Source organism: Cherax quadricarinatus, chromosome 68 (genome assembly GCF_038502225.1).
Source record: "Cherax quadricarinatus isolate ZL_2023a chromosome 68, ASM3850222v1, whole genome shotgun sequence".
Taxonomy (NCBI): Eukaryota; Metazoa; Arthropoda; class Malacostraca; order Decapoda; family Parastacidae; genus Cherax; species Cherax quadricarinatus.
Genome location: NC_091359.1, coordinates 9,570,793 through 9,585,722, shown reverse-complemented (window position 1 = coordinate 9,585,722; position 14,930 = coordinate 9,570,793). Strand labels below are relative to the sequence as shown.

The 14,930-nt window shown below is 43.2% G+C and overlaps 1 protein-coding gene across 4 annotated transcripts in view; it reads left to right on the top strand.

Moving 5' to 3' along the window:
• LOC128697766 (pleckstrin homology domain-containing family G member 5) overlaps positions 1-14,930 on the top strand; it is a 1,323,529-nt gene that overhangs the window by 326,125 nt on the left and 982,474 nt on the right. The window contains exon 2 of one of the 4 annotated variants that reach the window (XM_070099659.1): positions 12,305-13,220. The exons of the other annotated variants lie outside the window; for them this stretch is intronic. Within the exon in view, the coding sequence (XP_069955760.1) occupies positions 12,755-13,220 (466 nt within the window). The 5' untranslated portion in view covers positions 12,305-12,754. The remainder of the gene's footprint in view (positions 1-12,304; positions 13,221-14,930) is intronic. 4 annotated transcript variants of the gene reach the window in all.

Sequence of the window (14,930 nt, the reverse complement as noted above, 5' to 3'; positions counted from 1 at the left end):
TGAGTCTTGAGTTTATTAGATGAGAAAGTAGAGGCACTTTTCAGCACGCGTCTTCCTTCCAGTTCATAAATTCCTTGCCGTGTTTCAATGACACTATATATTTTTTTTCTGCTTCGTGTCAGCAGTGGTCAGAGGGATTATAGGATGGGGAGAGAGCCTTCTGCTTTACTATCCTTGCATTAGTCACGTAGAATTATAGATGATAATCTTTAATGTAGATGGAAGTAGATAGCCTCGGTATAGGCTTTAAAGTCCTCTGCTAACGGCAAGTACTTCCCGTACCCGTAATTACGCTGTGGGAGTAAAAGTTATGATCCTTTGTTATAATCCATCAAACGGGATAAGTAATGAAACGTGTCAACCTGAGCGGAAAGACTTCAGCAGAGCGATGAGGATATTGTCATTCATTTCACTATGTACAGGTTCGTAGATTCAGCAAGTGTTAGGTTTTCGTGCAGCAGAGTGCAGTGGTAAGTGGTGTTAGGGTAGTGGGGGAAGGAGCGGTCAGTAAGCAAAGACAAGCTTCCAGTAAACAGGGTTGAGGTGGTCAGCTCAACTTTCACTCTCGTTGCTGCACACTCACCTCACTTGCACTCTTAACTCACTTAACTGTTCCCTCACTCGCTTCATTAGGTAGCGAAATGGAATTGAATTGGTTTGTTTGTGTGCTCGCGGAGTTAATCTTACAGGATTGAGTTTCAGCTCTGGTTCCAGTTACGTAATGTTCAATAATTCCATTCGTTTACTACAGTTAGGCTGGCATAGCCCTTCTTAACTTCCCTGTGACATATTTTGCTGTTCAGTTTGTACTTGTGTTTCTTTGATCTTGTAAGTAAAGTAAAAGGACACAAGTGCAACTAATGTGACATTTATTGTGGCAACGTTTCGCTCTCCAGGAGCTTTATCAAGCCATTACAAACAATACATGGACACAGAGGGTATATAAAGGCTCAGAGTGAGGTGCAGTACTAGTGAGGTAACATTTCGATGTTCACTAGTGGTGGTAGTAGTAGTAGTAGTAACAAAAATAATACAATATGGAAGAGCAAATAATTCGTAAATGAGTAAAAGGATATAAAAGCTATTACTTGGGTAACATAAAAATAGGTTGGACAAATATAGACCGGAAAGAGGCAGGTTTTTTTCAGTGTTCACTCTCTGTAATGTGCTTTGTGTAGTATAACAGGAGAGACTATGTGATGGCAGGGTTTACTGTTTTCAGGAGGATTCTTGCTAAGACTTCGGAGATCTTGATCTTGTTTCTTCTCTGCCCTTTTTGTCTACTTTACCAGTGCCCCTGACTACCTTGCAGGTTGTGATCGTCTTCCATAAACTACGATAATCCAGTTAAATGTTTAGTTCTTCTTTGTAATTCCTGTCCCTCAGCTCCGGGACCCGTCTGATTGCAAACCTCTTAACTTTCTCCAGCTTTCGTGTGTGTGTGTGTGTGTGTGTGTGTGTGTGTGTGTGTGTGTGTGTGTGTGTGTGTGTGTGTGTGTGTGTGTGTGTGCGCGCGCGCATGCTTGTGTAATTTCCTTACCTAATACCATCTTCTATTCCATTTTTACCTTTCTGTTATTCCCACATATCTTTACTTCAGTGTTTCTTGTATATTTTATTAGGCTTTTATCATTTCTAAAAAAAAAGAAAAGAAAAAAAAACGATGATTTTAGCTGGCTGTATCCACTGTTAGTTTCTCTTGCTTGTTCAGTTAAACATAACTTTACTTTTGTGTTATACTCTCCTGATTCATTCATCTCATCTTTCATTTATCTCCTTATCTTTCATTTATCTCCTTATCTTTCATTTATCTCCTTATCTTTCATTTATCTCCTTATCTTTCTGTAAATTTATGATCCATAGTCTCTATTCTTGTATAATATTAGCATTCATCTCCTTTATCAAGCGTTTTACTGCTTTATGATTTTCAGCAGCATTTTTCCTTATTAAAGTGTTCCGCTGTTGTTTCCTGCCTTTTTCAGGTTTTGTTCCAGTTGTCATTTTCTTAATTATTTCATTCACGTGTTTCAGAGAATGAGTGTGAACCAGTCTCTCTCGGATAATTGTTATAATGGTATACAACACTGACAGGGTTATCTACTGTAGAACAGTCAGTCACCCTGAAGGCGAACCGTCCCAACAGTAATGACAGCAACTGTTGCAAAAGTGTTTCTCTCTTCTACCCTGCCTAGATGTTGACACATTCACTACTTATTTTTCTCTTCCACTTTTTTTTCCTTTTGCCCAATTTCTTCCTTATGAATTTCCCTTTTTTTTCATTCTGGAATGTCATTTTTATATTAGCAACGTTACCTTCATTAAAAACAGTCAAAGAATGAATTTCTTTCCCCAGGCTGAGGCCGGCAGTGTTCCCTCACCATGGCAGCAACGCTCTCTACAGTTACTATTTCTTGTGGCCTATTTTTAATTACCTACTTGTAGATGCATTTTTGTATTTGACTGTTTGGTTCTATGTATTTGCATTTTTGTATTTTCCTGTTTATAGTTAATTATTTGTATTTGACTACTTGCGTGTGTCTATTTGTAGTTACCTTTTATACATTCTGACAAGAACAGATTTATGCTAGAGGTGTCGATTTTATTATCAGTATACTGTCTACAGTAGGTGCAATACTACCTCCTCATTGCCTGCAGGGTTAATGTTTACAATAGTTGCAACACTATCTCCTCATTGCTTACATTCCTGCTGTCAGCAACAGTGAAGAATGGTCCGTGTGTACACGGACCATTGTCGCTATAGGGGTCGAGTCTCCACCCCTGGCGACGTTACTTAACAAGCCTTAACCAGACTCGCTCCTTTCTGGCCTCGTGGGCCGCCGTACCTAGTCTTACCAGTGTGTATGGAGCCTTCCTCCAAAATCGCTTCATTAAGATCATTTCGCTTTCTTACCACCCTGAGGCTGAAGATCGGGGAGAGTATATATCGTGTATATGGTAGTACATGTATAAGTGATACATGTTTAAATTTTGGTACGTGCGTAAATGGTTGTGCACGTACTGTAAATGGCGGTACATGCATGATTGACACGTGACTATAATTTTTTCCAACGCGTACCTTCCACCCCAGGTAGATCTGTTTGTGACTTGAAAAAGCCCACTGTGTGGGCGAAACGTTGTCAATAAGGAATCACATTATACTGCATGTGTGTTTATATTTCCGGGGGTTCACGTAGTTTTGGGTTACACGTAGTTTACACATAATGGAACACGTACTGTAAATGGTGTTGCACATAGTTTAAATAGTGGTACTCGTAGTTGAAATAGTGGTACATGGTATTACTTCATTGTTAACTTCTAATATTTTTCGATGTCGCAGTAGCACGTGTACATAGTTATCACTGGGTTATTATGTGTGTGACTGCCTGAGTGTTAGTTATCACTGGGTTATCATAAGTGGCTGTCTGAGTGTTAGTTATCACTGGGTTATCATAAGTGGCTGTCTGAGTGTTAGTTATCACTGGGTTATCATAAGTGGCTGTCTGAGTGTTAGTTATCACTGGGTTATCATAAGTGGCTGTCTGAGTGTTAGTTATCACTGGGTTATCATAAGTGGCTGTCTGAGTGTTAGTTATCACTGGGTTATCATGAGTGGCTGTCTGAGTGTTAGTTATCACTGGGTTATCATAAGTGGCTGTCTGAGTGTTAGTTATCACTGGGTTATAAGTGGCTGTCTGAGTGTTAGTTATCACTGGGTTATCATAAGTGGCTGTCTGAGTGTTAGTTATCACTGGGTTATCATAAGTGGCTGAGTGTTAGTTATCACTGGGTTATCATAAGTGGCTGTCTGAGTGTTAGTTATCACTGGGTTATCATAAGTGGCTGTCTGAGTGTTAGTTATCACTGGGTTATCATAAGTGGCTGTCTGAGTGTTAGTTATCACTGGGTTATCATGAGTGGCTGCCTGAGAGTTAGTTATCACTGGGTTATCATGAGTGGCTGCCCGAGTGATACATATCACTGGGCTATCATGAGTGTGGCCACCTGAATGTTAGTTATCACTGGGCTATCATGAGTGTGGCCACCTGAGTGTTAGTTATCACTGGGCTATCATGAGTGTTGCTGCCTGAGTGTTAGTTATCACTGGGCTATCATGAGTGTGGCCACCTGAGTGTTAGTTATCACTGGGCTATCATGAGTGTGGCCACCTGAGTGTTAGTTATCACTGGGCTATCATGAGTGTGGCCACCTGAATGTTAGTTATCACTGGGCTATCATGAGTGTGGCCACCTGAGTGTTAGTTATCACTGGGCTATCATGAGTGTGGCTGCCTGAGTGTTAGTTATCACTGGGCTATCATGAGTGTGGCCACCTGAATGTTAGTTATCACTGGGCTATCATGAGTGTGGCCACCTGAGTGTTAGTTATCACTGGGCTATCATGAGTGTGGCCACCTGAGCGTTAGTTATCACTGGGCTATCATGAGTGTGGCCACCTGAGCGTTAGTTATCACTGGGCTATCATGAGTGTGGCCACCTGAGTGTTAGTTATCACTGGGCTATCATGAGTGTGACCACCTGAGTGTTAGTTATCACTGGGCTATCATGAGTGTGGCCACCTGAGTGTTAGTTATCACTGGGCTATCATGAGTGTGGCCACCTGAGTGTTAGTTATCACTGGGCTATCATGAGTGTGACCACCTGAGTGTTAGTTATCACTGGGCTATCATGAGTGTGACCATCTGAGTGTTAGTTATCACTGGGCTATCATGAGTGTGACCACCTGAGTGTTAGTTATCACTGGGCTATCATGAGTGTGGCTGCCTGAGTGTTAGTTATCACTGGGCTATCATGAGTGTGGCCATCTGAGTGTTAGTTATCACTGGGCTATCATGAGTGTGGCTGCCTGAGTGTTAGTTATCACTGGGCTATCATGAGTGTGGCCACCTGAGTGTTAGTTATCACTGGGCTATCATGAGTGTGGCCACCTGAATGTTAGTTATCACTGGGCTATCATGAGTGTGGCCACCTGAGTGTTAGTTATCACTGGGCTATCATGAGTGTGGCCACCTGAGTGTTAGTTATCACTGGGCTATCATGAGTGTGGCCACCTGAGTGTTAGTTATCACTGGGCTATCATGAGTGTGACCACCTGAGTGTTAGTTATCACTGGGCTATCATGAGTGTGGTCACTTGAGTGTTAGTTATCACTGGGCTATCATGAGTGTGGCCATCTGAGTGTTAGTTATCACTGGGCTATCATGAGTGTGGCTGCCTGAGTGTTAGTTATCACTGGGCTATCATGAGTGTGGCCACCTGAGTGTTAGTTATCACTGGGCTATCATGAGTGTGGCCACCTGAATGTTAGTTATCACTGGGCTATCATGAGTGTGGCCACCTGAGTGTTAGTTATCACTGGGCTATCATGAGTGTGGCTGCCTCTATGTTAATGGTTTGGTACAAGAGAGTGAACCACCTTGACATTGTAACATTAATCCTGAATTAAAGAGTAATATCAGTCAGCTCTTGTGAGCATCAGGTTAGCTCTTAAGCGCTTGCCAATATTTTAACTCTTGTAGAGCGCTTGAGCGCTATGTATCATATAAGAACATAAGAATGGAGGAACACTGCAGAAGGCCTACTGGCCCATGCTGGCCCATGCGAGGCAGGTCCTTATCAAAACGACCTCTACCTTACTAAGGCACTGCTGTCTTGGCTTTAGATTTCTGCTTACCATGACTCCCAAGTCTTTTTCACATTCTGTATGATCAAGCTCTACTTCACCTAGATTATAACTTCGAGGGTTATTTTCATTACCTTACACTTATCCACATTGAACTTCATCTGCTATTTTTCAGACCAAAACATTAATTTGTCCAAATCCTCCTGGAGTTCATTGATATCCTCCTCAGAGTGAATTATACGGCCTTTCTTTGTATCATCAGCAAACTTACTCATGTCACTTGTAATCCCTTCATCAAGGTCATTAATGTAAATTATGAACAAGAGAGGGCCTAAAACTGATCCTTGTGGAACGCCACTTGCATTCCCAATTAATGCTTAAAGTGATGGATTTGTGATCACTTGCGCCAAGCTCTTCAGTGATCTCCAGATTATTTACGAGTGTTTCCTTATTTGACAAGACTAGGGCTAGCAAATTATTACCCCTGGTAGGCTCTGTTACGCACTGCTTCAGAAAACAGTCCTGAACGGTTTCCATAAAGTCACTGGACTCTAGATTACCTGTCAAAGAATTCCAGTCAATTTGACTTAAGTTAAAGTCCCCTACTATCACTATGTTATTGTCTAGAAACCCTAACAATTACGTCCCAAAGAAGTCTCCCTCGATCGTGATCCAAGCCAGGAGGTCAGTACTTTATTACTATCACCTTTGTTTATCCCCGTCATCCACTTATACACCTCGATGATATCTCCCCTCGTTCTACGTCTCTCCAGAGAGTGGAAGTAAATGGTATAAAATACCTTCCACCCCAGGTAGATCTGTTTGTGACTTGAAAAAGCCCACTGTGTGGGCGAAACGTTGTCAATAAAGGATCACACTATACTGCATATGTCTTTATATTTCTCCAGAGAGAACATAAGAAAGGAGGAACACTGCAGCAGGCCTGTTGGCCCATACTAGGCAGGTCCTTAACAGTCCTTCCCACTAACAAAATATTTGCCCAACCCAATTTACAATGCTATCCAAGATATAAGTTTTGATGATTCTATTTACTCATTATGCAAGTCTCAATGAAATCCAACCCCTCTCACTCATGTATTTATCTAACCTAAATTTGAAACCACCCAACGTTTTAGCTTCAATAACCCTACTAGGCAGACTGTTCCACTCATCAACTACCCTATTTCCAAACTAATACTTTCCTATATCCTTTCGAAATCTAAACTTATCTAATTTGAATCCATTATTGTGGGTTCTTTCTTGAAGTGATATCCTCAGAACCTTATTTATATTCCCCTTGTTAATACCCATCTTCCACTTACACACTTCGATCATGTCTCCCCTCATTCAAGTGAAGATTCAGGGCTCTAAGTCTGTCTTCATACGGGAGATTCCTTATACAGTAAATCATTTTAGTAATTCTTCTGTGTATGTTCTCCAATGAATCTATATCCATCCTGTAGTAAGGAGACCAAAACTGAGCAGCATAATCTAAATGAGGCCTCACTAGTGATGTATAGAGTTGTAAAATAACTTACGGACTTCTGTTACTTGGTTTAGAAAGACACGTAAGCAAACACTATGACATATTTATTAGAAAGCGTTTCGGTCCTGGGACCTTGATCACTTCTAACTTACAGAGGTAGAAAGACATTATGTATATAGGCGGAGAGTGAGATGTGAGTGACGCATGGTGACCTGAAGAATGTCATGTTGGGATGAGGACATGACATGACATTCTTCAGGTCACCATGCGTCACTCACACCTCACTCTCCGCCTATATATATAATGTCTTTCTACCTCTATGTTAGAAGTGATCAAGGTCCCAGGACCGAAACGTTTTCTAATAAATGTCATAGTGTTTGCTTACGTGTTTTTCTAAACCAACTTGTCGGTATTTATTACCAAGGTTTATACCACTTCTGTTACTTACACTTCGTGAAATAAATACAAGTAATCTGTTAGCCTTGTTGCGCACGCTTAGGCACTGCTGTCTTGGCTTTAGATTTCTGCTTACCATGACTCCCAAGTTCTTTTCACATTCTGTATGATCAAGCTCTACTTCACCTAGTTTATAGCTTCGAGAGTTATTTTCATAACCAAGGACTAGTACCTTACACTTATCCACATTTTTCAGACCAAGACATTAATCTGTCCAAATCCTCCTGGAGTTCATTGGTATCCTCCTCAGAATAAATCATACGGCCTATTTTTGTATCATCAACAAATTTGCTCATGTCACTTGTAATTCCTAATGTAAATAATGAACAACAGAGGGCCTAAAACTGATCCTTGTGGAACACCTCTAGTGACTAATCCCCATTCAAATTTGACCCCATTAATGGAAACTCTCTGGTTTCTGTTGGTAAGCCATGCCTCTATCCTCTTATACCATGAGCTGCCACTTCTCTTAAGTCTCTTGTGAGGTTCTCTATCGAAGGCTTTACTAAAATCCAAATAAACAATATCATATTCCTTATCACTGTCAACTGCCTCAAATGTTCTATTCAAGAACGTCAGTAAATTTGTCAGGCAGGAACGACCTCTCGTGAACCCATGCTGAGATTCATTAATCAAATTACAGTAAACTGGGTGTGAAGAGAATAGCACAGAAAACGTGGAAAGTAGAGAATATTAATATTAAGTATTTAGAGGCTTTTTGAGGCTCAAGTTGGGTCTTAAAATGTATATGAACTTTAAATGAGCAGGTTTTGTAAAGGATTACTGAGAACTAGACGGTGAACGCTTGCTAATTCTTAAAAAAAAATCTCACTGAAGTGTGTGTGTGTGTGTGTGTGTGTGTGTGTGTGTGTGAGAAAGAGAGAGAGAGAGAGAGAGAGAGATTAAAGAATTATTTTTTTTTTTATCACACTGGCCGATTCCCACCAAGGCAGGGTGGCCCGAAAAAGAAAAACTTTCACCATCATTCACTCCATCACTGTCTTGCCAGAAGGGTGCTTTACACTACAGTTTTTAAACTGCAACATTAACAATAGTAACGACCACATCTGGGTGTCACCGCTACGGACCCAACCTGGTTGTCACCACTACGGACCCAACCTGATTGTCACCACTACGGACCCAACCTGGTTGTCACCACTACGGACCCAACCTGGTTGTCACCACTACGGACCCAACCTGGTTGTCACCACTACAGACCCAACCTGGTTGTCACCACTACAGACCCAACCTGATTGTCACCGCTACAGACCCAACTTGGTTGTCACCGCTACAGACCCAACCTGGTTGTCACCGCTACAGACCCAACCTGGTTGTCACCGCTACACACCTTACTTGGTTGTCACCACTACAGACCTTACTTGGTTGTCACCACTACAGACCCAACCTGGTTGTCACCGCTACACACCTTACTTGGTTGTCACCACTACACACCCTACTTGGTTGTCACCACTAACACCCTACTTGATTGTCACCACTACACTCCCTACTTGATTGTCACCACTACACTCCCTACTTGGTTGTCACCACTACATACCCTACTTGGTTGTCACCACTACAGACCCAACCTGGTTGTCACCGCTACACACCTTACTTGGTTGTCACCACTACACACCCTACTTGATTGTCACCACTACACTCCCTACTTGGTTGTCACCACTACATACCCTACTTGGTTGTCACCACTACAGACCCAACCTGGTTGTCACCACTACAGACCCAACCTGGTTGTCACCACTACACACCCTACTCGTTGTCACCACTAACACCCTACTTGGTTGTCACCATTACATACCCTACTTGGTTGTCACCACTACATACCCTACTTGGTTGTCACCACTACATACCCTACTTGGTTGTCACCACTACAGACCCAACCTGGTTGTCACCACTACAGACCCAACCTGGTTGTCACCACTACAGACCCAACCTGGTCGTCACCACTGCACACCCAACCTGGTCGTCACCACTGCACACCCAACCTGGTCGTCACCACTGCACACCCAACCTGGTCGTCACCACTGCACACCCAACCTGGTCGTCACCACTGCACACCCAACCTGGTCGTCACCACTGCACACCCAACCTGGTCGTCACCACTGCACACCCAACCTGGTCGTCACCACTGCACACCCAACCTGGTCGTCACCACTGCACACCCAACCTGGTCGTCACCACTGCACACCCAACCTGGTCGTCACCACTACACACCCAACCTGGTCGTCACCACTACACACCCAACCTAGTCGTCACCACTGCACACCCAACCTGGTCGTCACCACTGCACACCCAACCTGGTCGTCACCACTGCACACCCAACCTAGTCATCACCACTACATATCCAACCTGGTCGTCACTACCCCCACAAACCCGACGAGGTCGTCACCACCACACACACCGACCTGGTAGACCAGCATGGCTCAAGGTCACCTTGTATACTCCGTGATTCAACAACAACAACGTCAGTGTTTGTTGTGGCTACAGTCAGCCTCGGGGAAGGTGTTGAAGGCAGAAAACCGATGCAGTTCCCAGTGTTGACGACACACTTTGTCAGCGCCCTCAGCAAATTGTGAGCCCAGTGCTTATTCTTTCTCGAATATGTATTTGTTGTGAGAATTCTACAAGTGCGTCTTGGGAGGAGTTAAAAGGTCGTTCATATAACCATAATTTTTGAAGGGGTGGATCAGTAAGCCAGCGGAAGGTCTCGGTCAGATGACCAAAAACTCCAACTGTGATATTTTTATTCAGTAGGATCGAGTAATACTGAAACTGATGATGGATTCCGGTCGCGTAGCTCGGTTGGTAGCGCACTCTGTTCACATATTGAGTGCCCGTGGTTCGATCCCAGGTACGGGTAGAAACATTTTGCGTGTTTCCTTACACTTTCTGTCCCTATTCACCTATCAGCAAGTAGGTACCTGGGTATTAGCCGAGTGATGTGGGTCGCATTCTGAGTGACAAGATTAACCTAATTTGCCTGAAATGCTCTGCATAATCAGGGATTTTCTATGTAGTATATCACTGATGTCAGCTGTGGTCTGTATAAGTTGTCATGTACTTGTAGAAATAGATATTTAAGCTATAAAACAAAATTTCTATCTCTCTCTCTCTCTCTCTCTCTCTCTCTCTCTCTCTCTCTCTCTCTCTCTCTCTCTCTCTCTCGCATTGATTCTCCCCCACAGTCATTCTTGAAGAAAAATACCCTTGAAGTTTTTCCTTTTTTCTTCTTTTCATGTGGAGGCAAAGTTATGAGAGTGAGCCTGGTTAAAGTTACTGACCTGATAGTTGGTAGTGTTGGTGATCCTGAGAGTGGTTGTTAACTCTGTAGTGTTGGTGATCCTGAGAGTGGTTGTTAACTCTGTTGTTGGTGATCCTAAGTTTGGTTGTTATCTCTGTCGTGTTGGTAATCCTGAGAGTGGTTATCTCCGTAGTGTTGGTGATCCTGAGAGTGGTTATCTGTGTGTATTGTTGGTGATCCTGAGAATGGTTCTCTCTCTGTTAGTGATGCTGAGAGTGGTTATCTTTGCGTGTTGTTGGTGATCCTGAGAGTGGTTATCTCTGTAGTGTTGGCGATCCTGAGAGTTGTTACATATCTCGGTGTTATCACTGTGTGTAGTGTAGATCTTCAGGTGGTTGTTATTTATCTTATCGTTGTGCGTTGGTGATCCTGGGAGTTATGTATCTGTTATTGAATGTAGTGTTTTTGATCCTCTGATCAGTAATCTGATGTTACCGCGGTGCATAGTGATAGTGATCTGCGTGGTTGGTGTTATTGCTCCTTCTGGTTATCCTAGTTGATAAAGGTTACCTAAATGTCTTCACTAAACTAAATGTTGCAACTCGATACAAAAGGGGTACTGCTGACCACAGGTGCATTGCAAGATTTTAGTGTAGCAGCATTTCGCTCTGTGATAAAATTCCATATAGAGCGTAACGTTATATAGCCTCTGATTGTTTTTTCTTACTCGTGTTTTATAAGACTGTTAGACTGAATTGTTACTGACTTGAAGCGGTAACATAACCAGCTTAAATTTTATCACGTAAAATATTAATTAACAGAGAGAGAGAGAGAGAGAGAGAGAGCATAGAACTATAAACCGTAAAAGAGTTACGGATTGTGGTGTAGGTTTTCTTTAAAAGCTTACATATCTGAACATTGGGAGGAGCTCTAGATATCACCACTGCCAGAATGCATGAACATAAACTTTGTGTTCACACGTGTTCATGACGCTGGTTCTCACGCCATTAGTGGCGGCGGCAGTATTAGAGGTACCACGGTGCTCGCCAGGCTCTGAGCTGGGACGATGACATTTTTTTCCTGGCTCACTTGCATAAGACAAGTGTTGAGGTGGAGAGCGCAGCTGGTGATCACTGAAGTTTCTAATGATTATAATTATTCATTGTGCAGGGTCATACTGGATCTGGTGAATGGCAGGTTTGTTTCGATGGCACGGTAGCTCTGTAATTCTTAGGGTCAAGAGCCCATCACCAGGATTAAAGAAGGTTCACGAAATCATAACACGATTGAAAGCAAATCGTGAAACGGATGGGACTTGAAGCCATGGCAAGTAAATCCTAAAACTCACTGGTCGAGTGGTTAACGCACTGGCCTGTGAGTTTTACGACTCGCCATGGGTTCAGATCCCACCCGTTCCGTGATTTGATTAAATGGTATGTTTCTAACTGGTATTTCTTGTATTACAGGTTAATTGTGTGTTAGTTAATAGTGAAGGATAATTCATGTTTGTGAGGTTCTAACCTAATTTCTTGTACAAAAGAACTTAGCGTTTAACGCAAACTTTATTTGGAAAAGTGAAAAGTTAACACAGTATTGAAAAGTGCTTCATCATTGGGAGTGTGATAGTGTGAATAAGCTAGGTAGAACTGTGCATGTTGCTGGGAATTACACTCGTCATTTCTCGCCCAAACATTTCCTTGTCATGGTGAGGCGGTGGTGGAATATGGTGAGTGTTCCCCAGTACCGTGTGTGGCCGCGGGCAGGTGCAGGGTACCGGTCCTAGCCAGGTGTACAAGCATACCGCTACTCGCGGTGGTGAAGAGGCAGTCATGTGGGGTGGTAACTCCCACTCGTGTGTAGCTCCCCCGTGAAGAGTGAGTGACGTGGGACACCCTCCATGATACACCCACCTGACCATGGAGAAGGTTGAGAAAAAACTGACCAGGTTTCGCGCCACACTTAAAAATAAAAGGAAGCTCTCGCTGCCCGTTTTCATTAACCAGTTCCAGCAGCAGTGGGCGGAGCAACACGGAGGGGCAGCCAATGGCAGTGCCGGAGGACTGGAGGTGGGCGTGGCCTCCTCCTCTGGCTCCTCCTTCGGCAGCCTCACCTCCATCCCTCCTTCAGTGGACAAGGATGCCCGTAGAGGCATCTCTCCCACTAATCTCAACTTGGCCTTCCATCTTGATTTCGGGAAGGAGCGGCTGTCAAGCTGCGGGGGATCCCCGTACTCGACACTGAGCCGCACCAGCGTCAACAACAACAGTGGCCGCAGTCATATATATCACACTAACCTCATCACCTCTGTGTCGTCCCCTGGTGGCACTACCCAAGTTGTGCCTGGCACCCCGCCCTACCCCACCGTGCACCTCAACCTCCCAGGTAAGAATCCCATGGTGTTATCTCACCTCTGACACGTCACAGCAACCACCCAGGTCAGAACCTCCATCTATCCTCTCCCAGCACAGCCTGTATCCAGGTCAGAACCTCCATTTATTACCTTCCACCACAGCCTATATACAGGTCAGAACCTCCATCTATCAACTTTCAACAAAACCTTCTCCCAGGTGAGAAGCTTCATCTATCAACTTCCAAGAAAACCTCCCAGGTGAGAACCTCCGTCTATCAGCTCCCAACAAAACCTCCCAGGTGAGAACATCTATCAGCTCTCAACGAAACCTCCCAGGTGAGAACCTCCATCTGTCAGTGCCCCACAAAACCTCCCAGGTGAGAACAACCTCCATCTGTCAGTGCCTCGCAAAACCTCCCAGGTGAGAACCTCCATCTATCACCTACATATTTAGGCATTTTTTTTAATCGATGATTTTTAACCACGTCTTAATTTTAGTGGAAAAGTTAGAATTTCCTGAAAATGCTGGAAAATTCTCAAAAAATGAAAAAAAAAAAAATCGAAATATCAAACTGTCTACCCGTGTCACTTTTTCCTCTGGATGTAAACAAACTGGGAGTTAAAATGTTAAAGTTCGGCCAGTGTGCACACCTGCTGTCAGTTCCCAGGAACACTGACAGTAGGCAGGTAATACACTGACAGTAGGCAGGTAATACACTGACAGTAGGCAGGTAAGGAACACTGGGAGTGGGCAGGTAAGGAACACTGAGAGTGGGCAGGTAAGGAACACTGAGAGTGGGCAGGTAAGGAACACAGAGTGGGCAGGTAATAACCTGACAATGGGCAGGTAAGGAACAGTGAGAGTGGGCAGGTAAGGAACAGTGAGAGTGGGCAGGTAAGGAACAGTGAGAGTGGGCAGGTAAGGAACAGTGAGAGTGGGCAGGTAAGGAACACTGAGAGTGGGCAGGTAAGGAACACTGAGAGTGGGCAGGTAAGGAACACTGAGAGTGGGCAGGTAAGGAACACAGAGTGGGCAGGTAATACCCTGACAATGGGCAGGTAAGGAACAGTGAGAGTGGGCAGGTAAGGAACAGTGAGAGTGGGCAGGTAAGGAACAGTGAGAGTGGGCAGGTAAGGAACACAGAGTGGGCAGGTAAGGAACACAGAGTGGGCAGGTAAGGAACACTGAGAGTGGGCAGGTAATGTCTCGCGAGTATGACAGACTTCTCTCACTAAGCTTTCTTGCAGCGTCGTATTATCTTTTCGAGTTTAGAACATCACCTGATTATGAAAATAATCTCTAAGCTTATTCGAGTATCAGAAAAAATAGCAATTTCTTACTAATCATCTTTAAGATAACTAGTAAAAAGTAGTATTTATAGTAATACTTCAATATAGATTCGTAGGAATATATCTTTAGCACATTAATAAAAACAGTAGTAATGATGTCTATCTAAAATCTTTGACTGCTACGTACATATATAATAGTAAACTAAATAGTAAAAATAATAGTAAACTAAATAATAGTGTAGTAAAAAATAATAGTAAACAAAAAAAATAGTGCAGTAAAATAGTACGGTAAAAAATAATACAGTAAAAGAAAATAATAGAATGATAAAAGTTTGATGGCCTATCAGAGACATTCACCAGTAATTGATCTGATTAGAATGATTTCCAATGTTTTTTTTTTAACTGTTCCAGTAAAATTTTAAATTTGCAGCTATTGAGATTAAGCTTGTGGG